The sequence below is a fragment of the Lagopus leucura genome, unplaced genomic scaffold, assembly GCF_019238085.1.
Source record: "Lagopus leucura isolate 7727_CA_CO unplaced genomic scaffold, USGS_WTPT01 Super-Scaffold_100008, whole genome shotgun sequence".
Classification (NCBI taxonomy): Eukaryota; Metazoa; Chordata; class Aves; order Galliformes; family Phasianidae; genus Lagopus; species Lagopus leucura.
In genome coordinates this window covers 34,884,774-34,902,204 of record NW_024962265.1, presented here as the reverse complement: position 1 = coordinate 34,902,204, position 17,431 = coordinate 34,884,774, and the positions used below count along the sequence as shown (strand labels likewise).

At 35.6% G+C, this 17,431-nt stretch overlaps 1 protein-coding gene across 1 annotated transcript in view; it reads left to right on the top strand.

Annotated features, from left to right (window-relative positions):
• The window catches only part of ZFC3H1 (zinc finger C3H1-type containing), a 38,146-nt gene extending 21,208 nt beyond the window's left edge, over nt 1-16,938 (top strand). The window contains exons 16-35 of the mRNA XM_042872496.1: nt 23-132; nt 567-698; nt 1,763-1,884; nt 2,263-2,364; nt 2,767-2,883; nt 3,790-3,973; nt 4,542-4,728; nt 5,160-5,351; nt 6,960-7,197; nt 8,372-8,477; nt 8,556-8,754; nt 9,221-9,315; nt 10,264-10,374; nt 10,765-10,869; nt 10,957-11,122; nt 11,840-11,940; nt 13,076-13,177; nt 13,761-13,800; nt 15,904-15,966; nt 16,092-16,938. Of these exons, the coding sequence (XP_042728430.1) occupies nt 23-132; nt 567-698; nt 1,763-1,884; nt 2,263-2,364; nt 2,767-2,883; nt 3,790-3,973; nt 4,542-4,728; nt 5,160-5,351; nt 6,960-7,197; nt 8,372-8,477; nt 8,556-8,754; nt 9,221-9,315; nt 10,264-10,374; nt 10,765-10,869; nt 10,957-11,122; nt 11,840-11,940; nt 13,076-13,177; nt 13,761-13,800; nt 15,904-15,966; nt 16,092-16,229 (2,610 nt within the window). The 3' untranslated portion in view covers nt 16,230-16,938. The remainder of the gene's footprint in view (nt 1-22; nt 133-566; nt 699-1,762; nt 1,885-2,262; nt 2,365-2,766; nt 2,884-3,789; nt 3,974-4,541; nt 4,729-5,159; nt 5,352-6,959; nt 7,198-8,371; nt 8,478-8,555; nt 8,755-9,220; nt 9,316-10,263; nt 10,375-10,764; nt 10,870-10,956; nt 11,123-11,839; nt 11,941-13,075; nt 13,178-13,760; nt 13,801-15,903; nt 15,967-16,091) is intronic.
• The last annotated feature ends 493 nt before the right edge of the window (nt 16,939-17,431 follow it).

Sequence of the window (17,431 nt, the reverse complement as noted above, 5' to 3'; positions counted from 1 at the left end):
CATCTTTTCATCTGTTTTCTAGGAAATTTCAGTGGATATGGATTTTGTTACATCACAGAATAAACAAACTGAAGCAAAACCATTTCCATTTGGACCATATCGTAGTCCTCTTCTAGTATTTAAATCCTACAGGTACGGAGACACTTAACAGCTGTTTAACTTGTGTATGTACACCTTTTTAAAGAAGTCTACACTGCTTTTCAGTGATAACCAACACGTGTACAGAAAGGTGAATTGTGATGAGAAACATGACTCTCTTGAAGCAATTTTCTTTAACTAGGAAGCTTAGTGATTGAAATTCTCCATGGGGGAAAAGAGAATATTAGAGCAGAATCTGTGTGGAAATACTATTCCATTCCATCTCCTTTCATCTGTTTTCCACCTATGTCTTACACTATGCTATTATACTGCTATATATACTACAGGTCACTGCTGATTTTGGTTGGAAGTAGGGTTTTGGAAATACTGAGATTTAGTACTAAAAAAAAACTGGTTATTTTTTCAAAATGTTTAATTGGTGTCTCAGTTTGTATGCTCTGTCACAATAATTCATTATTTCATTTTAGGTTTAGTCCGTATTTTCGAACCAAGGAAAAATTGTACCTCAGTTCAGTAACTTATAGCAATATGATCGAGCCAAAGCAGTGTTTCTGCCGCTTCGATTTAACAGGCACATGCAATGATGATGACTGTCAGTGGTGAGTACTATTCCATTTGATTCATAGATGTCTGATTTAAGACCAAAATAGGGAGGGTTTTCTTCAGAAGGTCTCCATGTAGGGTTTTAAGGGCAAGTTTTAGAAAAGAAAGTTGGTTTTAATATCCTATTGCAAATACGTAGTTAGCAGTAAAAATAATTTGGAATCTTGCATCTGAACCGTGAACAGAAATGGCTTTTTAGATAGAATTTTTTATTATTAAAAAGTGAGACTATTAGAGAATATTTTACCTTTTGATTACCTTGTAATTCAGATAAGGCTCTTCTTACCTAGAGCTTTGGCATAACATTAGGCCATCATAAATCTTCAGGTGGTAATGGATAGTGTTAATCATGGTAGAAGTATATTATGCAGCAAATGGACATAGGGTACATAGCAAATATTAAGTGAATATATAAGAAAATAGCATTGTGGTAGAAAAATTCCGGTTTTCTGGTAAAATACTGGCTAAGTTACTGTGCTCCTTTGAAGCTTGGTGTTAAATCATATTAAAAATACTTTGTTAAACAGCATTACGCTGTGTGGTGTAAGAAATTAGCAGAACAACAACTCGATATGTATTGGCCACGAGTAAATCCAGTTTGAAAACTGGAAAAATATTATAGGAATGTACTTAGCTCTTTTTTTACAGCAAAAAGGGAAAGCTTTTTTGAATCAACCCATAGCTATTATAATCAAATCATACTTCAGATCCTTTAAATGCAAGGGGATATCTTAATTGTTATAACTAACCTATTTGAACTGGGAAGTTTTAAACACTGTGTTCCTCTGTTAGTGCAAAGCAAGTGTGTAGAATCTTATTCTAATGAGCAAGGCTGTGTTGAAGTAATGAAGACCAGGATTAAGTTACTGATGTGGACTTAAGTTCAGAGAAGGCCCAGAGAAACATCTAAGGGAAATTTCAGAACAGACTGTGTTATTAATCATGGAGATCATTTTCTTTATGCCTCACCCTTGTGTGTACTAGTAACAACTTTCTAATTATGGACTTTATTAAGTTGTTGCTGTGATAAACATTTTAATTGCTTTTTTGTTTATTTTAGGCAGCACATGAAAGATTGCACTCTTAGCCGAAAGCAGCTGTTTCAGGATATTCTGTCTTACAATTTAGAACTGATTGGCTGTTCAGAAAAAAGCACTGATGAAGAAATCAGCACTGCCACAGGTTTTTAAGAAATTTTTGCTTGCTTATGTATTTAAAGATTTATTTCTAAAGGGCAGTAGTTTCCATTAGAAGTTCTGGGAGCAAGTCTTTTTTATGTAACGCAATGTGTAAAATACTTCTCTAGTTGCCCAGTTCAGTCCTCAGTAGTGGCTTTCTACAGTTGTGGTTTGTAGAATGTTTCACTCAAAAGACTGCTGTGGTTCCGTGGATGGAGCAGAACTTGGGATGAGGTCTTGCCCTCTCTTCTTCACATGTGTTAAATTAGCATACCTCTTGAAGCAGTTGTATTTCATTAATTAAGCATAGATTGTGTTAAATTGCTGGTAAGTTACCTGTCTGCTTGTTTACCTACCTAAGACATGAATGTTCTTGTTCCAGAAAAATATGTTGAAAAGCTTTTTGGTATAAACAGAGACCGTATGTCAGTAGATCAAATGGCTGTTCTTCTGGCCAGCAATGTCAATGAGAGTAAAGGTCATAGTAAGTAACTTTCTTGATAAATTAAATGTTGTTTTGTTTTGTTTTGTTTTTTGTAATTACATTAGTATTTTGACTTTTTCAACCAAGAATATTCCCTTTTGTGTGTCAATTTTTTTTAGTTTAATTATACTTCTGATAGATTAAAGAACAGAACTTGTTTTAAGGCCATAATATAATAGTTGTATTAGTTTTTTAGTTTTATTAGTTCTATTAATTTTTTTTTCCCAATCAAAAATACGACTTAAGCACTTGAGAACTGCAGATATAAATAAGCTCTATGAAAACTTGTACATTTATATTGCATTTGTGGAATGTTTTTATCTGAAATATTCATTGGCAAAGATATTTCAATCTTGTCTAGAAAAAGTTAAATGAAACTTCTATTGCTTTACTTGTTTACAGCACCTCCGTTTACAACATGGAAAGATAAAAGGAAATGGAGACCAAAGTACTGGAGAAAACCTCTGCTAGATAGCAGCAGTAGTGAGGAGGAACAGTCTGTTGGACCTATTAAATATGGTAATTCAGAAGCATGGCATCCATTAAAAAAGAATACTGGGGAGAAAAACAGCAGTCTCTTCCCAACACCCGATATTTAAAATGATTCTTAAAAAACCAGTGTTGTCTTCAGCTCTTTTGGCTTCTTCCTATTTTCCTGTATGTAGACATTCTTACATTCCTTCTTCATGTAACTTTTCTCAAAGTTGACCTTAATGGGTGGGGCTTAAGAAAAAGCAAAAAAAAACACAAAAAAAGCAAACAAAACCCAACAACAAAACAGCAACAAAAAAAAACATCAACAAACTGGTATAAAGTGTGATTAGAAGCTTAGATGGGATTTCTGCCTATCTTTTCATGAAAGGGAACATTGAGATCCCTGGAATGTTACAGCTTCACCAGAAGATGTTGTCTTTTTTTCCCCCAGAAGTATAGAAAGTAGCACACTTCATCTGTTAGCTTAAACTTGCACAGTGTTGATCATAAGTGATGAGATCAGGAGGTAAAAAGCAAAGCTGCTCTTTAAACATAATTTGAGACTTGGAAGCTTGCTTGAGCATCAGTAACCTGAAATATGACTTATCATTGAAGTGGGAGCTTTGGGATTTCTTGGCATCCTCTGTATTCCTGTATAAATGTTTTTTGAGATAATCCTTTTTTTGACATTAGATGTCCATTTCTTAAGGACACTTAGTTGGTGTCTTTTGGCCAAAGAAGCAGTCTTTATTGCTATTTACTTCTTGTCTTCACATGTTAAACATAACCAATTTTCTACATGTTACACAGTTCTAAATTTTTAAGATGCTGAAGTAATCATATTTTGTTCTTGGCTATGGCTACACTTAGTATATAGAAATGTCACTCCTCGTATGAAATGTATAGTGACAAGTCATTTCTGTTTTGAAAAGATTCTTTTTTCATTTCCAGCCCACCCTACAGAACATAAGAAAAGAATTCCAGCTCTTGATACTGTTGTGACTCCAGATGATATCCGATATTTTACAAGTGAGACTGATGACATTTCCAACTTGGAGGCAAGCGTCCAAGAAAACCCCTGCAATGTACAGCTTTGGATTAAACTTGCATATAAATACTTGAACCAAAATGAAGGGTAAGTCTGCTTTTACATTTTAGTTTTATACCTTACCCATGCAGAAAAGAAGCTTTATTACAGTTGATGTTAAGGAACTTTATTTAACAAAGATACAACTAATTCATCTCTTAAAAGCAGATTAAAAGAATACAAGGGCTACTGTTAAAACAATGCTTCCTATTTTATTATGTTGGCCCCTCATATCAGAGGCAGATGGTGCTGATATGGAGCAAAGGTATGTCACTGAATTCCTCTATGTGGAAAAAATGGTACCCTTTGACATTCATTGATGCTTGCTGTACATGTTCATGGAGACCAAACAGAAGATGTGATCATAGTGATGTTGTGGGTGATGCATTTTAGCAGTGGTGACAATGAGAGTAGGTCAACTGAAACATGTAGGATAGAAATGCAATAGTCAACGTACAAAGAAAATACTTTCAGTCTGAAGAGAGCATGCTTTCTAAGTTATAAGCATAGTAAGAAAAAGACTTAAAAAAGAAGGGAGGAAACATAATGGAAGATAAAGTTTTTCTTAGCCTATAGTAGGTCTGTTTTTCAAATACTATCATTTCAATTTTCACAGCTCATCATCAGAGTGTTTGGATTCTACTCTAAATGTTTTGGCTCGAGCTCTTGAGAACAACAAAGAAAATCCTGAGATTTGGTGTCATTACCTCAGACTCTTCTCAAAAAGAGGAACAAAAGAGGAGATACAGGAAATGTGTGAAACAGCAGTGGAGTATGCCCCATCCTATCAGATATGGTGGACAGTAAGTAAAAAAAAGTCAAATGTATGCATTTCCTACTGTAGAAATTGTTAAATAGGAAAATGCAATTTGTCTAAATAAGCCAATAGAACAGCTTGTGAAAGTTCTGTTCACAGTGAAGTAATTCAAAGTTCTACTTGCAGAATGTATGTAGAAATAGTCACTTTTTTTCTCAGGAGAATCAGTCATTTAGAATCAAGATGTTTAATTTTGCTTTTTTTATATAAGTTTGCAAAAATTAATGTTCACAAGGACATTGGAAGTTGATCATTAAACATTTTAAGTGTTTTCTGAGGTTTTGGTATGTGGGGAGAGGGAAAAATTGTTTATAAGGTGATAAAATACATTATTCAAAGTATGTCATTCATGTTGTTTTAAACTTTAACCTTGAAGTTCCGCAAGTATTTTTCTTAATGTAAATTATTTTTCTCTAGTTCTTGAATTTGGAGAGTTCCTTTGATGGAAAAGACTATGTATGTGGGAGGATGCTGCAGTTCCTAATGGAAGTGACTGAGGGAGAGGAAAATCCCAATCTCTTATCGTTCCAGCTTCTGGAGACTCTGCTGTACAGAGTTCACTTAAGCTTGTTTACAGGAAGATACCAGAATGCTCTTCTTCTGCTGCAGGTAACTTCCAAGTTACCACCCTAAGATTTGTCTTTGTACCTTCATGCTGTTGCATCTTATATTTGCTAGAGGAAGTCTCCTAGGGACTTGTCTTTTAAAACACAATATAATTATAAATTTGCATATACATTTAGTTTCTTTGTTGCATGTTTTCTGTTGCATTGGGTTGTTAATAAAGGTAGGGTGTTCACTATGCTTCATAATACTTCTAGTTGCTTTAGAATTGCTTTAGTTTCTGGTTAGCAGTAGAATGCTTCTCTAGGGACCTGTGAATTCTGTCTCAGGTATTCAGATGTGTTTTTTTTGCTACAGAAATGGTCAAATCATTTCTTTTTTTTTTTTTTTTTTGTTTTTTGGAAGATCATAGTGGCATGTTGTTTTGTATTTTTGCACCTGCTTCAAAAATTGGGGAGTGTTATCTCAGGCATTGGAGATCCTGTAAACTGCAAAGTTTTATCTCAGGCTTTTATTATTACTTAAAGAGAATTCAGGTTGCTGTTGCTGACCTGTAGTCCACAAACTGGGAAAGAAGGTGAGAAGAGTCCTGAAAGTTGGAGCTGTGGTAATTTCAACCACGAGTTTTTCATTCCTGCCAGCAGGGGGCATTTATTGCTTGCTGTATCTTAAAGCAATTTTCTTGGTTGTTTTAAGGCTGTTAACGTTTTAGTCTAGCTCAGTTTTAAATAAAAAATTATAATGCTTTGTTGACTTACTCCAACAGCTGTTCTGAAGGCAGTAGTACTGATAGTTTGGTTTGTGTTGTGCTGAAATGGAAGTCTAGAGTACATGAGGAGAGAACGTGGGTTGGTTTCTCTTACCTTTACTCAAAGTGTTACACCAAAGCACTTCTTTGTGGATGTGTACCTGTAATGTGTCACTGAAAAAGACTGTAGTGAGGAGGAGTTACTTAACCTTATTTAATAAGAAAAAAATTCCAGGTAAAAGTACTACTTGAAATTGAGTGGTAATAATTCTCTTTAGAAACTCGAAACAAAATTTTCTAAAATATTTTGAAGAGTGGATAAATGAAATGTTGTTGAAACTTCAATTTTCACCTCTTACTCAAGAAATACTGTGAATTTTGCCTGAATTTTCAAGTATTTTTATTTCCTTTGAAAGTGCATTCTTTGTACTACATTTTTGGAGAAAAAAGGTTGGCGTACCTTTAGCCATGACATTCTGTTCTGCTTCAGGAGTAGCTGTGTTTAGATTTTGTCTCATTGCTTGCTCTAATGATTTTATTTGAGATCTCGCAGTATAACTGGGCTGTTTTAGTTTTGAATGTGATTGTTCTAAAAAGTGTATTGGAAATATTAGTGAGAAGCAGAGAACTGCGTGAAAATGCATTGGAAGATGCAACATTTCAAAATCATTCTTTGCAAAATTCTCAGCAGTTTTTCTAAAACAATTAGTAAAAATTATATAGTTGTGTATTTCTTGAATATAGTCACACACTCACTAAGCCAAATTTAATCTTGATTGGGCATGAATTATTTCCTGTTCTCCATAGGAAAGATTTGGAACATTAGAACTTTTCCTGTTTCCTTTCCTCATACCTAAAAGATTATATGGTTAAAACATAGAATGTATTTCTTCTAACCTTTACAGAATGCTTTAAAATCAGCAAATGAAAAGATAATATCAGAACGCCTTACTTCAAGTGACCGTTGCTTGGCTTGGCTGTCTTACATACATTTAATTGAATTCAACATTCTCCCAGTCAAGTTCTATGATCCAGCTAACGTCGGTCCCTCAAGGATAATGAACAAAGAGCCATTTCTAATACCGTGGCAAACAGTTCAAGATGTGAAGACTGATCCTGATACACTGTTAGCTATGTTTGAAGGTAAGATTAAGGGGGTAAACTACTCAATGCATTACTCACTTTTTTGCAGTTGAAAAAATATTATGCAACTTCAGGAATTTCATTGGTGGTGTGATATTGCTGCTGTGTTAAACCACTGGGATTAAATCCAGTGCATATTTCATCTTGATTTGAACAGAAGAATAAGGAAACTCCATGGTTTGGGTACTTAATACCTGCACTTTTTCATCTGTGGTTGAAAGCTGTAGCTTTTCTTCTCTGAGCTATGATATTGTAGCAAGATAGGGAACAGTAGCTTGTGACAGCATGCCACTGCTTCTTTTTGTAGACTTAAAAAAGCCAGGCTTCTGTGCTCATTACCTCTCTCTTTCCCCCCCATCCCTAGTGGGGCATATCAATTGGAAAGCTATTTTACTAGAAGATTATTATGCTTCCTTAGAAGATGCAGTGCAAAGCCTCTGTTTGTCTTCATTTGGAGTTTAAATAAACAGAGTAATTTTTTAAAAGATGTCTAATGAAGATACCAGAAGAAATGAAATTGACTTAGGCACTGCCTGGGGAAGACTTTATACTGGTGTTGTTTGAATGTCAGTACTTAGTGTGTTAGCTTCACTAATATTGAACTGTTGTGGAGTATAAGTATGCTGCAGTTGATAATAGGGTGTGCAAGTAAATATTCAAGCATAATCTTTGTAGGTAGACCTGTAGGAGTGGAAGTAGTCTAGCCATGATAATGTGTTGTTTAGTATTGGAATTTAGTAACTTTGTTTTTCTTAACGTAAAAAGAATTTCCCCCTGTTAGTTCTTGCCTCAATAGAACTGATTTCAGCAGCTACACTGGAATTACTGCTATGTAATTCTAAGTAGGTGATATCCTACCAGTGAACTACTCAAGCTGACAGTATGTTTCCTGTACTATTTGAGTTTTTGTTGTTTTTAAATGAATGAGGGATGAAACTCCTGAAAGACTTTTTTTCATTCTTATCTTCATTGTGATACATTAATGAAAAAAACCTGAACTTTTCCAGCAATAATCATCTTCCTGTTTTTAGTAACGCAAAAGAGCATTGCTGAGAACTTCCCATGCTTTTGTGATTTTATGACCAAGGGATAATTTTTGTGATGTTAATGTTTTAAGTAACACTTGATATTACTTGAGGTCTAAGGTCTTAATTCTAATGTTTTTGTTTTGAAGATGCAGTCAAAACGTGTACTGATGAAAGCCTTGAGGCTGACAAAAGAATAGCTGTATGCTTTCCTCTCTATAGGAACATGATAGCTTTATTGAAACTTCTTGAGAGGTAAGATGTTTCCAGACACTTCCAGTTAGGAGTGCTCAACTCCACTTTTTTAAACATAACCTTTATCTTTTACTTTAGGTGGGAGTCTGCAGCAGAACTTTGTAGATCTTTATTGGAGCTCTGCCCTGACAACTGTCTGCTCTTGGAGAGTTTGGCCACCTTATATTTGCAGATGGAGCAGAGTGAAAGTGCCTATGGAGTGTGGATTGGAGCATTTGAGAAGAGTCCTCAGAATGCAGAAATTTTTTATCAGTTGTGTAAATTTCTTATATCACAGGTAATAATACCCAGCCCCAAAAGTGTCTCTGGCCTGCTGGCTTTATAAAAGTTTTGGGGGTTGTATGTCATTTCAGACACTTATTCAAACTGATTAATCTTCATGGTATTTTTGTAATGTCTTGTTTTTCTTTATATGAATTTAATATAGAACTGTAAAGATTAGTGACAAGATTTAATGTAACCAAAGGAATTGTATGCATGGATAAACTTACACCTCAAACTGTTCTAATCCAGTGTTAGTATCCTTATGAAAGAATAATAGTAACAGCAGAGTGCTGTAAGAAGTTTTCCTTTTTTTTCCTTCTACTTGCTGACTGACTTAAACATTATTTTTGAGAGATTGAAGCAAAGGAGTATTACAGAGATAGACAGCGCTTAATAAATATTATGCTTAAATTTTTCTTGTCAGCTTCAGGTTTATGTCTGATTTAATTTTTTTAATTTAAAAAACCACCAAAAAACAGGAAAGGTCAGGCAGTGTTCTTCCACTGTTGCAAGATTTTGTGGCAGCTTTCTTTGAGAATACCTACCAACAGCATGATTCCATGGATCTCTTAAGGTATGTTTATGATACTTTCTGTGCAAGTTTTGGTAATACTGACATTTTCTTGAAAAACAGGACAGTCTGTAATTCTTTTGCTTTCAGCTTGGCAAACCTTAGTAAAACTTCAGAGAATTATGCTGTGATATTTTCTAAGGTTTGTGTAAGTTGTTTGTGCTTTCATAACTAAATTGCAAAGCCATAAGATGAAAAAAAGACAAAACAGGCAGCAAGTTATGGGGAAAATGGGCATCAGTCAAATATGTTGCATCCCTAAGTTGCTTTTTCAAAGCTGGAAGCAAAAAACTTCGTGTGTCAAACCTGTTATTTAGGGCATTTACAAAAGGCCTCCATTCAGAGCTCCATGCTTTTCATGAACAACTGTTGTTGCTGAAAAGGTGCAGGTTGGTAACCAGTCTGCTGAATCTCCATCTAAAATTCAGGCACCTACTTAACTGTAGGAAGCTTGCATACGGAAATCTTGAGGAAGTCCATAAAAGTTAGCTGCCTTTGAAGGCTTTCAAAGGCAGATCTTATTTGCTGAAGCTTAAATGTAGATAAGGCCGTGAAATGTTTTTATCTTTTTTATCTCCAAGTTGGGTGTTATGTTTTTATTCCTGGTTATGTTTGTTTACATTGAATTTAATATTGGTAGTGCAGTGTAGCTGATGGTAGGTAGGTAATTGTATCCTAGGTTTTGATGTATTTTATGGGGTAGTTGTGCCAGAGAAAGAAACATTTCTCACATCATCACATAATGGAATAGAATGCTTTGTATACAAAGTATTTCTATAATTTTATGGGATACTTTCTTACATCTTTCTGGGCAGAATTAATCTCTAAAAACAGTAGATGCATCTCTTTAATACATGTCGTGAATTAAGATTCTACACTAAATGATATGTCTCTGTAGGAATCTTCTGAGGAAAGGGATGTTACCATTTATTACCACTTTTTCTCTTTTAGATATCTCTTGAATTTTCCAATGCCGATTGAATTTACAGCACCTCTCTATAAAGAGCATCTTACAGATGACATTGTAAACCAGCAAATCCCATATCTTTGGCAGATATACTGGTGAGGCTTTCTAAAGTATTTCTGAAAAACAGCTGGTGGGTCTGAGTAAATGGAGTTTTCAGTTGCAGAACATTAATCATTTACTGAGGGTGTGCCCCTTCAGGTTTTGTCAGAGCACTCTTAGTATGTAAAAGAATTAATAAGAGATACAAGAATAGAAAACAATTTGAGAGTTGCATTTTAAACTGTATAGGTTGTGTTATTCCTTGTAAGCAGTTGAGATTTCCCCACTTTAATGTGCTGCCTGATAAAATCAGTCCGTTGTGCATTTCAACCAAAAAGCAGTTTTCAGTTTATCTCAGAATTCGAAAGCTTTGTTTCTAACCCTTAAAAGTGTATGCATTGTGTAAATAACATATAACTTTTTCTTTTAACTTCTAATATAAACAGTTTGTGCCAGTCTCTTCACGCGAGTGTTAGTGAAGCACTGGATGCTTATGAAGCAGCTCTTGGTGCAGTGATGCAGCAGGAAATTGTTCAGAACATCTGGCTGGAGTAAGTTGTTAGGGGAGGAAAGTAGTTTAATCTCCAAACTATTCAGTGAAGGCCACCAGAACTATCTTTTTTTTCCTTTTCTTCCAGTTATCTTGTTTTTATGAATAACAAGGTTGTTGGATCCAGCAACAAAGTTCAAGAATTCAAGGTTTTTACTGACTTAGTGAACAGATGTCTGGTTACGGTCCCCACACGATACCCAATTCCTTTTAGTGCTGCTGATTATTGGACCAATTACGAGTTTCATAACAAGGTAAAAACACTTGCATGGGTGTTTTTAAACCAAACAAAAAGACTGATATCCTTTTTACAAGTATTTCTAATTGTCAAAATACAGCACTGGTACTATATGTGCACTGGCACATGAACATGAACTGGCACACTGGAATTAATAAAAAAAGTAATTGGAGAGTATAGTGTTCCAAGCAGGAAAGTATCTAGCAGTGACTTCTTGAGTAGAGGATAAGAGAAGCGTAAATAAGTGATATGTTTTGATATTGTGTAGATACAGCTCTTAATGGCAGACTATTCTTTATTTGTGAAAAGAGAAACTGTGAAGGAGAGACGAGGTGGTTGAGCAAAAGGGGTCTGCAGAGCTCTAACACTGAAGGATGGAAACAGTATTTAAGCTGTCAGTTTTTATTACAGTGGTTGAGAAACAAAAGAAATAGAATAGTAAGGGAAAGATCAAGATGAGCACGTCAGTGAGTTTTATTCTGGATCTGTAAATCCTATCTCCCATTTTGCTAACACTCAGTGCGTTTCCTTTTGCTTACTAAATATGAGCTGGAAGGACTGAAATATTAGTGGCATTAGCTTCTGTGTGAATTGATTTCTGTACCACTGAGGGGATAAGATTTTTGGGTGTTAAATTATTTTGGTCACAAAGTTTGTAGTTTACTTCTCCGTTAATCTTGGCAAAATTAGACACCTATAAAGCAGATGAATGTTTATAATTCAAATTTTACAGGTAGTTTTCTTCTACTTGAGCTGTATTCCGAAATCTCAACATTCCAAAGCTTTGGAAAGGTTTTGTTCTACCATGCCTGCTAATCCTGGACTTGCACTGAGGTATGTAGAAATACGTGTAATCAAGGTAAACACTTACTACTACTTTGTACAAGATGCATGCGATTTGATTTCTACTAGAAGAATGAAACCTCTTCCTCGTATTGCATTTTTTTGAGGTATATTGTGCTTTCTGACATCTTCTCAATCTCTTTCTAGTATTTTACAGACTTCCAGTCTATTTACAGAGTATATAATTACATAGGAACTGTTAATAAATTTATCCATTTTGCACATGAGTCAAAATGTCAACATTTCAAGTGTATGGAGAGTATTAGTGGTATATTAAAATCTTGTGTTTATTATAAGTGTAGTTCCAATGTGGAGCAAAATAAAATGGATATACCAGTATATAACAGTGTTACCTGAAGGCTTGGTGCACTATAGCGAAGACAAATCACTTTAGAAGGTGATTTCCAAATCATTTTGGAAAGATCTTACGGGAAACAAAAGCAATTAAAGTGAACATCATGCTGACTGTTGCTGAACATTTCAAAACATTCTTCCGTATTCTTCATTCTTTCCAGGATTAGGAAGCTTGTATCAGTGCATTTGGCTGCTGTGAATTCACAAACATTCTGTTGAATAAGTTTGATCAGTGCCTGAATGCTTACTGTTTGTCATCAGTAGGGGCTGCTGAGATTTCAAAGCTAGATGTTAAAGAAGCGTGTTGTTGGCACAGGGAGAGAGTATGACACCTACCTTTTGGTGTAGGAAGGTGAATGGCTGCATTTTAAACCAAGTTGCAATTCTGTTGAGGTGGAGCTTACAGCTTCCTTAGACCAAGTTGATACTGCATGAAATGGGTGAGCAGAACTGGCTGCACGGTAGCTTGTAGTCACAGCAGAAGTCATTTGTCTTCCTTCAAATGAACAGTTGCTGAAAACAAATCTTGTACTGTGCCAAGATCATATTTTTTCTCTGATTTTATACTGTGTAGTTACTCTCCTGACGTGCATCTTTTTCTGAAAACATTCTCAGTCAGTACTGTGTGTGATGCCTTGCCTCTTTTTCCTGCCTGCAGCTCTTGGTTGAGATTAGGTATAATATATTTTGTATAACGTGTTTTTATCTTTGCGTTGCTGTTCTGCTTCCAGTGATTAGAGCAGTGTTCCTTTCTCATGAATGCCTTTTACAGACTACTTCTGCGGTACTGGGAGGAGAGCAATGTTCAAATTCTGAAACTGCAAGCCAAGATGTTTACATATAATATCCCAACATGCCTGGCCATCTGGAAAATGTAATGCTACAGTCATACATCTGTTTTCATAGATATTACTTTTGTTTATAAGGTTTACATCACAAAGGTAAATCTGAAACATCCTTCAAATTGGGCTTGTGCTGGAAGTCTCTCATTATTTTATTTAAGCAGTTACTTTGTTGCAACAGACAAGGTACTGTCTTGTCTTTACAGTTACAAGTGAATGGAATTTCCCTCTTGGAGAAGCTTATGTGAATGGATATTATGCAGATAAAGATGATGTATTTACAAGTTGCCTTTTTTAATTCAACTATTGACTTCTGTCTCCTCCTCTCTACCCTCCCCTTTATATATCACAATAGCAGTAATCTCCATTATCCAGTGATGCTGAACTGATCTTTTTCTTCAGTGTTTGTTCATAATGGGGAACCACTGAAATGTCTTGCTCATGTAAGATTGTTTTTAAAAAATGGCTATTTCTATCTTTTCACTGTAGATTAATATCATTGGAAGTTAGTCAGTGTCTTCACAAGGAATTTGTAGATCCATTCCACATCAGTATTTTGCCGATGATGGCACTTGAAAGAATTCAAGAATAAATATTTTTGTTTCTTTTTCTCAGAGCCATTGCTGCCGAGTGCTTTCTAATGGGACAAAGAGAAGTAAGTCAGTGCGCTTTACTAAAATGAATAATTATGAAGTTCTGTAGGTTTGTTTGTTCCTCTGCTTTATGTACATCAACGGTGCTCTTAAACTCAAGGTTTCTTGATAGTTGAAATATTCTGTGTATAAACACAGAAGCATTTGCTTCAAGTGTGAGAGATACCTTCAGCAATTGAAGTAGAAAGGATATTTTATATTTCTGATACTATTTGTATCTTTCTTCTGTTGGGGAACCTGTGTTCTACTTTTTGTTTAACCCAGAGGAGATGACTAGCATTTCAAATACAGTAGGGGGATAAAAGGTTTCTTGTGCTGGAAGTTGTTAACAACTACTGTTTACAGGAGTTGGAATGGTTGTTCTGCCAAACACATGTATGTAGAGAGCTTAAGTAGTGATTTCCCTGAAAGCTATCTGCTTTTTTCCTCCTGAAATAATGAATAGTATATAGTATTTGTGTGGAGAGTGTTTTTATCCCTCTGTACACAAATAAGTGTTTTTCGGCACAGCAACACAGTTACTTTTCAGCTCAAACAGAATGGATCTTCCTGGTGTTATTGCTCTCACCCAGAATGTTCTGCTCGTGAAAAGTTGCTTTGTATTAAAGGGGATCCAGGAGGCCCTGGGTTTGTGACTCACCACTTGGTTGTGGCATTTCTGAGCTACTTCTCTGTGGTTTCACATTACGTGTCATTTTTTGTAGAGCCTCCTTCTCAGCACCCTTCTCTTCTGTCAGTAGTTTTTCGTTTAAAACAAAGCTTTAACTGATATATAATAGGTAGCATGGCTACTGTTATAGTCAGTTATGAAGTCTTTTTCCCTTTTTACCGTCTCTTAGTGTCATGAAAAAAAAATACCCCCAAGTAGGCAGTTATTTAGTTGATAAGATCAAATAATTCAGTCAGGAGACATGAAAGGCATGGTTGCATACTCAACCTTAATTCTGTCTCTGTATTGATGATTTTGTGTCATCTGCAATTAGTCACAGATCCCTGCTTCAGTCATTGTATTAGGAGGACTACGTTTTCAGGCACTATGTACATTACAGCAAGGCTGACTTAGAAGGTCACTGCTTTATTTAGTTATACAATTGGAAAAATGTTTCAAATTAATTCAGAAGAGGGCTCTCAAAAAAGATGAACCAATTAGAAGTAAATCATATGTAAAATATTGTGGTTAGATTACACCCAGAAGAAGTCGTATAGCTTTCTACTGCAACTACCTCACTAACCATGTGAAGTAAAATCACTTAGGCACACAAAATGCAGTTGGTATTTTTTAGGGACAGGAAGGTGGAAGAGAGGGGAGAAATGCCCAGTTAGGGCTGTAGTGAGCACTTTGACAACTACACAGACCAGTGACAGTTGCAGATGACTGTAATTTATTGTAAACAAGTAAAATATTGTTTGGAGAGTGGGTTATGATTCAGATTCTGGATTTTCTATCTCTGGAGAACCTGTCATTCCCTTCAGCAGCTCATTTATAGGATTGCTGAGAGAATATACGAACGGTTATGAAAGTTTTAAATGCTAACAAACCCCTTCACCAATTACACTCTGATTAGGGTTGGTTCTTGCAATAGCAATAGTTGAAGGAGGCTTCTGTAGATGTCTGCATTAAACCTTTTTGGTTCTCTTAGTTCCAGATGTACAATGGTTTAAAAAACAACAACAAAAAAAACAACAGACCAACAAAGCAAGGAACAAACAGAAATAGCCATTTTGTTTTGCTAGTGTTGCAGGCATATAAGCTAAAGCCATGTTAAAGCATAGATAGATGGTAGATGTCTTAGGAGAAAACCTATAGAATTAAAAGGTGAAATGGACAAAGCAAGCTGCTTTATTCTCTGAATGTGCTCCATCCTGTGCAGTGAACAAGGCAAGAGTCTTGAGAAGAAAAACAGTTGTCTTTATGTAATTAATTGTGTACATTCAAGGGTCAGAATTAAGGTCAGATGTGAACTTGCCTTTTCATTTGGTAGCAACATGATGCTTGAAAAACTGATTAAAAAAAAAAAAAGTATTACATTTGATTTTTGAGCTTTAAATCAATGACTTTGAGTGCACAGCATTCTGCTGACTTAATATTTGTTTTTATTTTACAGGTCCATCATTTATATCAGAGAGCTCTTCATAAGTTACCTCTATGTGCAACACTATGGAAAGATGTAATGTTTTCTCCTTATGATTCAGTTTGAGGTTTCCTATAAATTTTCTGCATATCCCATATCCTTAGATGTGGTGATGCTCAAGCTTTGGCTAAATCTTATATCTGCTTCCCCATCTCTTGCAGCAACTCTTGTTTGAAGCATCAGGAGGAGGTAAAACTGATAACCTGAGAAAACTAGTATCCAAGTGCCAAGAGGTTGGAGTCAGCCTAGATGAGCTTTTAAGTTTAAACACTTGCAGAACAGAATGCAAGAATCTCTGAACGCTGGGTACAGTCAGCCATAAGTTCTGTTAAATGCCAAAATCAGTTGAATGATTCTTCAGGCTGATCTATGCCTAAGATCTGCATAAGGCAGATGAGTATTGCTGAGCATATCGAGCCTCCGGTCTGCTTTCCATGAAGCTGGAAACAATTAACATGACCCTCCTCTCTGGAAAAATGAACTCCTGTCTGGCCTCGCTTCTGGGCCCTGCCAGATTGTCATAGCATCATGTACGTAAGTATAGTTAATCCAAATGACAGACATTATTTTTTCATGTTTTTCTTTTGTTTTCTGTTTTCTTTGTTTTGCTGTTCCTGATTCACTTGACACTCTCACTGATGCCTGAGAGATCTGTGTTTGGGATTAATTTACTGGGCTGTGTTTACAGTAAAAAGCAAGTAGTCCACTTTGGGTTTTTCCTTTTTTAAACCTTTTTTGAGACTTTTTCATTACAGGATTTAAAACAAAAGCAGCCGCTCTTAAGGAAAGTGTAACTGCCGTGGCCACAAGTATGCTTGTTGCACTTGAAGGCTCTAAGAGGGCTGCTTACTGCCCTTTTCTGCATTGGACTCATGGCAGAGACTATTAAACTTGAAGATTAAAGAAACTATTGCAAATGCCAGTGCATCAGAACCTAAGAGTGGTCAATTATGTGCAATTTTTGTAAAGAAATTTTAATTTATAATAAAGTTTAACAGTTTAAAGAAAGTTGATGTTGGTCTGTTCTGTACTGGTACACCCACGTTCCATTAGTTATTTTTGCAGACATTTCCAGTTTCAGTTGATGTTAGAAAAAATATTCTGTTGCTTATATTTTACCCAAAATATAAACACATGTGGTTGAGTTACCTATTGTGGCTGTAGGATAACTACATATTTTTAGGGTTTTTTTTTTTTTACCTTTGCCTCAGGTACACAGATGAATTTGTCCCATTTTCCTTTCAATAATGTCACGTCAGTAATGGAAAGCACGCTTTATATTTTTCATTTTCAGCTTTAATGAAATGAGGCCCTCTTTCCACAGTCCCTGCTTGCATTGCAGAGGGATAGTACCAACCTACTGAGTTTGTCGTGGGGCTGTTCACGTTGGGTTGGCTTTCTGCCTGTTCTTTCATCTGTGCAAAATTACATTTAAAAAAAAAAAAGATTGCACCTTTTGCCAAGGTGACTTAAGCAAATGCTGTGAAAACAGAGTAAAGTG